Source organism: Rhyacophila brunnea, unplaced genomic scaffold, assembly GCF_057557595.1.
Source record: "Rhyacophila brunnea isolate RB1 unplaced genomic scaffold, BYU_Rbru_1.0 scaffold_21, whole genome shotgun sequence".
Taxonomy (NCBI): Eukaryota; Metazoa; Arthropoda; class Insecta; order Trichoptera; family Rhyacophilidae; genus Rhyacophila; species Rhyacophila brunnea.
Window position 1 is genome coordinate 25,241,666 of NW_028232871.1, and position 10,851 is coordinate 25,252,516.

Genomic DNA, 10,851 nt, shown 5'->3' on the forward strand with positions numbered 1-10,851 from the left:
TGTCTCCACGAAGAAATTAATGTAGACATCCGAAAATAACTCCGGGCGATTGGGCGTTATGACAAATTTATTCCAGACTGAGTCAAATGTTTACATTTTGAAACGTCAGTGTGCAGGATTCGGGGTATATATTTTGTTTTTGAAAATACAGAAGAAATAAGTATAGTGCATAATGGCAAGTAGTTCTAAAACAGTTCGTGGAAATGTCAGAGACATCATTCTAAAAGTATGGCAATTCTGCGATGACGAAAAAGGACAAAACGAAATGATTATTTATATCGATAATGGAATACAACGGCAAGTCGCCATGACAGTTGTTCAGTGTTACCAAGTTGCATTTATATTACAAAGCAAGTTATTTCTTATTTTTTTTAGTTTTGTTCAAAGTTATGATATAAATAAAAATTAATGTCGGATAGCAATATAAATGAATACTTACTTATTATTTGTGTATGTAAACGGATTTATAAAGATATTTAGTGTATTAATTAAACTGACATTTACAAGTTTGAATTCCATAATATGACCTCGACTGGTTTTATTTTTACTGTAAATGGTCCTAAAGGCCATATTCCATTGGCAGACGCACAGACCCAACCCGATCCAACGATCGACGCCAACCGTCGTCGCTAGCTATTTGCAATTACACGCAACGATTCAATCTCGTTGGTCCTTGATTTGATTGGTTAAAATAATACTAGTGTTGCTATTATTAAAATTATAGGTTGAGTGAAAACTAGATATTTCTTAGATTGGTGGCTACACTGAACGCATTCCCGCGCAATTTACGTCAACAAAACTGAGCTGTCAACTGTCAAGCCTAGCGAGCATCAGATCTGTTAAAATTTATGCGGCCGTTTGACATTTATAGAAAGTTTGTATACTTATTGTTAATTTACATCATGAATAACTGGGCGAGCTTGAATCTAAAACCAATTGAGTAATTCGAATATCGAAATCGAATAATCCAAAGACTAATTTTATTTATTGTAGCGAGTATGGCTATATTTCAACTGGCTCAGGCGGTCAGGACTCGCCGTAAACGAAAACACTGGGTCAAAAGTTGGCTAACTGAAGAACAGCGTGATCGCTATTGAATATGGCGGGTTTTTTTACGTTCCACACTATATCTTTGGCGTGTATTTATTCGACGAGGACTGTGTCCTCGGTGATACTCCATATATATTTTTTAAGTTTTCGCCATCTTGTAGTTGTTCAGTTGAAATCGACCAGTAGAATGAAATGAACGACCGTTTGCATGACTCAGGCGCATATTCGGCTATTTTCGTACGCTTTCGGCAATCTTCGCTTGATAATGAAAGGATCGCACGACGGATAATAGAAAATTTTCCACTTTCGACCCGATCGCTCACGATCCTTGAAAACCATAGAGAATAGAGTTTGACAGTCGTGGCAGACGATCGGGCCAGACGCAATCTGCCAATGGAATATGGGCTTAATGCCAGCGCTCCATTGGCGAGCCAAAAGTCCGACGACAATAAGTCTTCAGATTTTTCTACGTTCTGCTACTGGCCAACAGACGTTCAACGAAACGAGTATATAATTAATTTGACGAGTAAAACAGTCGACTTTGACAGCATAGATAATATACGTATATCTGACAGTTAAATCGTGATGGCGTTAAATGATACCGACGTTTTATGTTTTTTGGGTTATTGGGTGGCAGATAATGTAATAACGAAGCAAAGGGTACACAAATACTGGGTGAAACATTGGATAAGGAAACGAACGACATTATCCCACACAAATTTAATACGAGAATTGCGTTTGCAACCAAGCGATTTCCGCAATTATTTGCGAATGTCGGAGGATGTATACACAGAACTGTATAATTTGGTCTCCCCATTTATTAAAAAAAAAAATACTATGATGAGGGAAGCTATTTCTCCTCATGATAGATTATGTGCAACCCTGCGATTTTTGGCTGCCGGCGGAACATTCACTGACTTGCATTATAGAACTGCGATTGGAAGACAAACTCTGGGCAAGATAATTCCCGAAACTTGCCAAGTCATCATTGACGTTTTGAAAGGAGAATATTTCAAGGTGTGTATTATATTATACGTCATCTAATAAAGTTGGGCAAATTTACAAATATATCATTAACAAGTAGACATTGGTTGGTCTTATAAAGTGAACGCTTAGTGGATTGTTTTACCTATATAAATCATAGACGGCAACATCATAAGAATGGCAGACAAGATGCATTTGAGATAGGTATATATATAGTCACAAATAAGGCCATCGTTGACATGCTAAATATTCAATAGACCATTAGAATGCTGTACCTAGCCAGGAATCTCCATATAGGCTGTAAGCAATCTGCTTAATTATTCCTGTTGAATGTATTGTAATACTAGTCATATTCTTCGAAAAGCAAGCATGGAATTTGATTTCTAAATGAGGCCACATAATAATATAGGTTTGCTAACATAGCTCAAATACTTACCATTTGTTGTATCGCTTAAGCTAAGGTTTAAAGGCATAAAAACAAACAAAAAAACAAATATTTTTACAAGATATTTATTCATACAAAAAACATTAATTTATTATACCGGCTTTTGTACATTTTTGCTTAATATACGATAAACTGGTTGAGTATGAACAGTAGTTGCTGGCATTATTTTGTCACTTTGTCCCATAAAGGCAACTTCATGCATCAGCTTCTTGGCCAGCAATCTTTGTCCCTGTGACATCGATCGTAGTTTCATGGCCATCATTTTGCCAAAAACATCAAATTCATCTTCAGTCTTGCTTAGTTTGTCGGTGATTAATTCTAACACTTTGTTGGCGCTATCATTCGATTTTTTTCGTTTGAACGATGGGGGTTCTGGTGCTCTATTGAGATTCGACCTTGGAGTAGTCGACAACGTGGATGTTGAAGGCGAATATTCTATCTGTAAATAAAATGTTGATTATTTTTTGTTGCAGTTCCCTGATACGCACGAAGAAATGGAGACGATTGCAGAAGAATTTAATAGTAAATGGCAATTTCCAAATTGCCTGGGCGCAGTTGATGGGAAACACATTGCAATCGTGCCACCTGCAGGCGCCGGCTCCCACTTTTATAATTACAAACATTTCCACAGCATTGTTTTGATGGCGATTGCAAATGCTAATTATGAATTTATTTATGTTGATGTTGGAACAAATGGACGTATTTCTGATGGAGGCGTACTGAGAAAATCTGATTTTTTCAAACGTTTAGACGAAGGCAGATTAAAAATACCTGCACCAAAAAAACCTACTGCTAATTCTGATGCACTGCCATTTGTTTATATTGGCGATGAAGCCTTTGCATTACGTAACGATTTCATAAAGCCGTATTCACAAAGGCAATTAAATCACAGTAAAAGAATATATAATTATCGGACATGCAGAGCCAGGCGAATTATAGAAAATGTTTTTGGCATTTTAGCTGCTAGATTCCGCATTTTTCAAGCTCCAATAAACATGAAAATTGAAAATATCAATACAGTTGTATTAACTTGCTGTGTGCTGCACAACTTTCTTCGTCGCAAATCAACACATACTTATACTCCTTCTCATGACCTTGATAGGGAAAATCCTGAGACAGGTTTAATAGAGCTCGGACTGAGGTCACAGGACACCTTAGCGCCTTTGGAAGCAACGACTAATCGGAACTCGACTGCCAATGCTAAGAAAGCGCGAGGAGATTTCGAAAAATATTTTAATACTACCGGGGCTGTCACATGGCAAGAAAGTATGATAAGCAATAGATAAATTAAACCAATGTAACAATTTAGTTAAAATGTTTTACCTCAATACAATCTTCGTTGTTTAACGAGTTGGAGTAACTCTCATCAGGAGACATGTTTTCCAAATCGTCCACCATGCTGGATATTGAGCTCGATTCTGTAAAACAAAATGTAAATTGTTAAAATACAACATAATACTCAAACTTGTTTTTTATTATCTCTCCCCTAAGTACCCATTCCTTCATACGGTTAATATTGATATTGGTATAATTGGTGTAATCCAGTATATCGGGTATTTTCAAAATGTGTTTTCCGCTGTATTCCTCATAACCAAACTGTACCATTAATTTTGATTGATGATTGACGATTTATTGATTGTCTCTGAAGGAACCTAACTCGAGCGATTTTTGATTTTATGATCATTTCTTTTCTTCTTCTTTCGACCATGTCCGATCATAATATGGACCTCCACGGAGTGGAGGTTTGTATTGACAGATTTTGTTTTTACGAGAAATGGATGTCAGCCACTTGCTCAACATATTAGGTCCATACTCTGACTCATACACAAATTGAAATTCAATGTGTACTTGTCAGACCCAGGATTTGAACCTGGAACCCGACCACGACTCAATAAGCCGCGCTTCCACCGCCATGATCGTACCTATATATTATTATTTCTTACCTACCTCAGCAAAGAATAAATAATTTTATTGTGACTAGAAATGATTCATAGCTGTATGTTTTAATTGCTTAATAGTAGCTAATCTAATGCGATGTCACTTTCAGAGATACGACAATGTCATAGTCTGCACGTGTATAATAAATAGCTTTAAAGCATTCCCTCGTACCTATATATTATTATTATTTATTACCTACCTCGGCAAAGAATAAGAAATTTTATTGTGACTAGAAATGATTCATAGCTGTATGTTTTAATTGCTTAATAGTAGCTAATCTAATGCGATGTCACTTTCAGAGCTAGGTACGACAATTTCATAATCTGCACGTGTATAATAAATAGCTTTAAAGCATTCCTACGTACCTTCCATTTGGTCGTTCAAGAACTCCAAATTTTTATAGTACCACAGTTTGGGTAGATAAACTGCGTCTGTGCCGGCTCCGCTTCGATATGATGTCCTTACTCTATTTCTCTCCTTTCTGTAACCCGACCTCAATGTCTGTATTTTCTTTTTAACATCGTCGACCCTTGCCTGCGGCTCCACCTTGATTAAAATCTCCAAAAGTTCCGCATACGCCAAGGACTTGGCATCACGATTCTTGTATAGTGGGCTGGTCGTCTTCCACAACGATGGGTTGTCTTTAAAACAACTAATAAAATCTTCCAAGAAACTTTTCGAATGCACTCGTAGATCTACCATTGTTGTTATCGATGTGAGATGTCCGAACACTTTGAATGACAGTAAAATAATGATGGCGCTGTCGTCCGTCTGCATAGATATAAATAATGTGACGGTAAAGCGTGGTGAACGTACGAATTTCAGCGGCTCGGCGAGTAAAATATCAAACATGTTTGAAATCCAACGAGCCTGGTCTGCGGATTAAAAAGTCCGCAGACCTGGGGTGCTCCACGCGAAAAAAAAGTCCGAAGACTGTAAATCGTCTGACTTGCGTGCCAATGGAGCGCCGGCATAAGAGTGACACAGAATCGGATGATAGTCTATCTGGAATTGAACCATTATAATAGTAGTTATATAATTTCTACATTGTTTGTGTAATTTATAGTTTGTTATCGTGTTTTATTTAAAATTCCATTGATTTTGATACTATTTTACTGTCTTTAGAGTGAATTTAATTTATTTTCGCCTTTTTTATTATATTTTTTCCATGACTAAAATATACACAATACTACTTTATATTTTACAATTTATGATTTTTCCAACTATGCATTTCTTCCTCATGGTTATAAAGAAAGTAACGCGTTTTTATTTTGATTGTGTTTATTTTTTATTTTAATATTTTTGTACATAAATCTACTAGGTACCAATAAAAATGTATAAATAACCATTTTTTTGTTAGTTATGGCAACATTCTCAATGTCTAGCGCCCTCGCTGAAACGCCAATTTATGATGGTAGATCTATAGATTTTTGATTATTAATATTATTATTATAGAGATGCATAGTGAAATTAATAGGTATGTTAAAACAATAAAAGAACATGATACCTACCTACCTACAATTATTTGTCATTGATAATTATTTATAAACTGTTTAAATCTTTAAACTTCCTTAAATTATTATTAATAATAATGTTGTATAATAAATATACTAGGTAGGTATACGTCGTGAGATGATAGAGACTTTGTCGATATTTTCAATTATTCGAATTTGACTTTGAAGTCCTAGAGATAGGGTTTGCTCTTTCTTCTTCGCGTGAGGTTATATTCTACTAATTTATTTTCCTTTTTCTTGTCGTTGGTCATACCTCCGTTTTTATTTACTGGTCTTACCCGCGCGTCCATTTTTTTATGTATGGAGTTTGGGATCCCTTTGTCTTCATTAAGGATTTGACTTTCTTATTGTTTACATGTTACGTCTGACAGTTCATTCTAACTATCAAAAAAATTATCTTGGACGAACGTTAAGTGATAGTTAAGTGAACGTTAAGTGATCAGTGATTATGGCGCAACATCTGAATGACCGTGAGGAGGATATTCTAAAAGCAATGGACACCAGACGGCGAAGCAGAACTGCTACAGGAGGAAAATTTCAACGTACGAGCGTCGATTAAGATGCTGATGTTTGGGGTATCCTCGTTACGTACCTTATTTCAGCAGGGGGACCGGCAAGGAGTGGCACAACGCCCAAAAAACAATCCTTGGCGGCCCCTACGGTCGTAGAGTTAGGTCTAAATGACAAGTTGCGTCGTTCCGACCACTCGTCATCAGCTAACCATCAGCTGACGGAGAGGACCATCGCGGCACTCCAGAATGCGATGTTTTTCCAACGGGACAGCTTCTGAAAGGGTATGTAAGGGTTAGTGGATTGGGCAACCAATCCTCAAAACATCATAACAGCGATGAGCCTGTACCAAAAAATCGAAGAGGGTTTTGAGGACAACGCATAATAAAATATGCGAGAACATGACTCAGATCCTTACCGGAAGGATACCTTCACTCGGGAGGCACTATCAAGGATTCTGCGAGCTGAGAGTCCCGGAAGGCCCTCGAACTCACATTATGGCCGGGGTGCTCCCAAGGGGCGACGTCCTGTGGGAAGGGAGTTCTCCATCGGAGGTACGGGCTCCACCAGGCAGGGGCGGCTCTACCTTAAGAGACCAAGGGGACAGTCCCCCCCATCATTCTTTAATTAATATTCAATTAAATATTCATGTTACACATGCCTGCCACAATACATTGACTTTGTTAAGTATAAATTAATTATGAATTTTATTTGTACCGTTTACCCATCCTTGATTCTTGTTTCTTAGCGCAACCCTGTTAATGCTTCAGTCTACCTACATAGCAGTTATACGTACAATGATAATGTCGGATTGTGACTTCTGAGAACCGAGTTCCCTGTGGCCGGGACCTTCTGAGACGTACCCGTTCAAATCAAAGCAAATATTTATGCTAGAAAAGCAATTATGAGACGCTATATGCGATTGTCAGTTATGATTCTCAAAATTCTCTATCGCTATAACTGTGTAGAACATTAAGCACGTCATATACACGTTTAGCTTTACATGTATTGGTGGTGGTCCGGGGATGCGATTCATTATACCCACCCCTGCATAAATGTTTGTACCTAGGTAAAAGTTGACGTACATATTATTATTATATTATCTTGTTGGTCGGGGCATATCCTGTCACAAGTTGTTTTAGTTTGCCAGTCAGACGTCAGTGAATAGTGATCAACGGTCATTCATCTATTAAAATAAGTTTTAAATTATATTTGTTAATAGGTATACACTCTCTATATGTATTGTGAAGTACTATTTGTAGATAGTCACGTTAGTAAAATAATTTTGATAAATAATATTAAGTAGGCACTCGTACTATGATGAATGAGGTGGATTATTTATTGAAATATAAGTTCAGTACATTGACATTTGAAGATAAACTAGAAATGAAACGATTAGGACCTCACCAACCTAGTGATTTAGTTATTGTGTATGAACTAGTGAAACCAAAAAAAAATAAATATTTAAATCGGAATGATTTACTAAAAAAACGTGGTCGACTGCAAGTGTATCCTTAAAAAGACTGTTTTGTTTTCCTTGTGGTTCGTGCGAAATTGGAATCCGTGGCCTATAAGTATTATATATTTCACCCCATCTGACCCCACTTACTAAAATATGCTAGAGCTGCCACTGCCACCAGGGATCCGTAGTCTAAGCGAAGGCGACCGCATCTGGACGACCAACAACATTGGGGGCCGCCTAAGAGACTTTCGGGGAGTCTGGATGGCGTAGTGTACCCCCCCCCCAACATTGGTAAAAATAATAGCCGTAGCCCGCATACCTTTTGTGCGGATACCACCATTGGTAAGTCCTTCTTTACTTTTACGAAAAGAATTTCAAACGCAACAATCAGCAGAGGTCACTCTCGAGATCGAGGACTTAAAGAACTCAGGGGTTCTAGAAGAAGCGGGTCAAACCCCCAGTTTTTCTCTCAACCCTGTTTCTGATCAAGAAAGAAGACGGGGCCCTATGTCCTGTTTTCAACCGAAAGCGTTTGAATGCGTTCCTACAGCCAAAGCCATTCAAACTAATTCACCATTACGAGGTTCCAGCCGTCTTACAAACAGAAGACTGGCTAGTAATACTACTCAACTTCACATCCTACCTCCACGAGGAAGGTTGTATTGCCGACGGCTACAACGCTCCAGTCATCAATATGGCCGAGGTCCCATCCTCGCTTATTGATGACAATCCCACCACAGGCCCAACAGGACATCATGTGGTGGCCCTAGGCGATAGGATCCTCAGATTTGACACAACGCAGGTACAAAAAGGCAGTTGGTCCCTCAGGCAGGCACATGTTCAATCCCTTCTGGGGCGACTTAACTTCGCATCCTACCTCCACGAGGAAGGTTGCATTGCCGACGGCTACAAAGCTCCAGTCGCCAATTTCTCTTCTCGCCAAGATTCTCACCAATAGACGACAATCCCTCCACAGGCCTAACAGGACATCATGTGGTGGCTCCAGGTGATAGGCTCCTCAGAGTTGACACACATCAATCACTTCCTGACGACAGACGCAGCTGACACAGGCTAGGGAGCCCAACTGAATGAACACCACCTATCAGGTACGTGGGAACAAGACCAGTTAGCACGGGATGGCATTCCAACAGGAAGGAAATGTTTGCAATTCAATCTCAGGTACAATCAATCATAGGATCAGATCTGCTTCTGCAGACAGACAGCAAAACAGTGGTGGCATACATCAACAACGAGGGCGGCACAAAATCTGTCACCCTCATAAAACCTATGCCGACAGATACTAGTATTTACCAGTCGAGCCAACATCACGTTTACTGCACAATACTTCCGCAGAAATTACAACTGAGTGGCAGATCATCTCTCCCGCAGACAACTCATTCCCGAATGGTACTTCATCAACACCGCAACCACCCCCCTGTTTCAAAGATGGGGTGTTCCCGAGGTGGATTTATTCGCAAGCGAAACAGCACATGTCATTGCAACGTATGTGTTACGAGACGTAACAGACAGTGACAATGCCTCACATACATACGACACTAGTAGGTATGGAGACCAACCGTCCACCTCCAAGGACCCAGGACCTGTCCCTTTAACTATGGATACTTTCGGGTGGGGTGGAAATAACATCGAATTGAATGGTGGAAGAAAGGGCACTCCTTACTTCCAGATGGCGGCCTTCGACTCTAAAAACTTACAAACCAGCTTGGAACAAATGGAAGACAATGGCATGGGTAAAGCGTCAATTACATTGAGCTTTTTTACGAGCTGATTATTGGCAAATTTATAATCTGCCTGTAAATTCGCCCAGTGTAATCATCGAACAAGCTAATAAGCAGGTTGTAAACACTCCACCGAGAAAAGTTGAAAGCCGGTCAACTTTATAAGCTACACGCCGGCTTGTGGGCGTATCGCGTCTGCGCAGTAGAGCGTGGTGGTGGAAAAACGAACTACTCATTTTGAAATTTACCTTTTTGACGTTTAATGGAAACATTATTATGGAGCGTAGCGACCTCCCGGCAAAAAAACGAACTACGTTCCGTCAAAATCGCTCGCTGGCTTGTGGCTTATCAGCGAATGGAAAATTTTGTGTGTAATCATGAAATCGCAGTAGCTGAACCGCCCGCTTTTAAATTTGCCAATAATCAGCTCATAAAAAAGCTCAATGTAATTGACGCTTATCATGAACCTTAATGGATCATAATAGCCCTCAACCAATGGAATTGGCCAGATACCTAGGCTACATGCACAACATGGAGGGTTTGTCGTCAAACACCATCCTGGTGCATAAGTCAGTCATAGCCACATTTTGCAAACCGATTATCATTGGAGATATCAGCATCAACGTGGTAGTACAACACAATATGTTACAGGCAATTTCGGTACATAAAACGAAACCCGTCAAACCACCGGTTTGGGATTCAGGACGAGTGGTAGATCATCTTAGGAAAACAACACCGGTGGAGTACAACCTTTTCGAAACCTCTCGTAGGACAGCTTGTATGGCCAATGTTTGGCTCAAATACAGATACCGCCAAGCATCTTCAATCGGAATGGAAGCTAAGCGTTTCCACGTGTCAAAACATCGACCCAGTATTCTGGTTACGGAAACTCGTCTGCATGTCAAACTCAAGGAGAGGGGAAAGTGGGGATATTTCGGAATTATTTACATCTTCAAGAGGATCACCAAAACCAGGCACCAGGACAGTTATAGGGAATTGGATAAGGTCAGTACTGTTGGAAGCAGGGGTACATGAGCCACCAGGCAGTGTCCGCTCAGTGGTGGCTTCCTTAAACTGTAAATATACCCAATAGATGATATCTTAAAGAGAGGTAACTGGGGCCCGATTTCCTAACTATCGTCTGGTGCCACACGAGTCGATAGTTAGGAAATCGCGGTGCTGGCGTAGTTAGTCGACATTTCACTACAA

At 39.5% G+C, this 10,851-nt stretch overlaps 1 protein-coding gene across 1 annotated transcript; it reads right to left on the minus strand.

Annotated features, from left to right (window-relative positions):
• Positions 1-2,535: 2,535 nt before the first annotated feature.
• On the minus strand, positions 2,536-4,079 carry LOC147070893 (uncharacterized). The gene is made up of 2 exons (XM_085949086.1): positions 3,803-4,079; positions 2,536-2,918 (listed from the first exon to the last, which is right to left on the minus strand). Exons 1-2 carry the CDS (start codon positions 3,875-3,877, stop codon positions 2,571-2,573), a joined length of 423 nt encoding a protein of 140 aa, XP_085805212.1. The 5' UTR covers positions 3,878-4,079; the 3' UTR covers positions 2,536-2,570.
• Positions 4,080-10,851: the final 6,772 nt, after the last annotated feature.

Coding starts and splice junctions, on each gene's coding strand:
- LOC147070893 (XM_085949086.1), bottom strand. CDS start 3,877: ATGGTGGACGATTTGGAAAACATGTCTCCTGATGAGAGTTACTCCAAC. Junction 2,919..3,802: donor ACAACGAAGATTGTATTGAG/GTAAAACATTTT, acceptor TTTTATTTACAG/ATAGAATATTCGCCTTCAAC.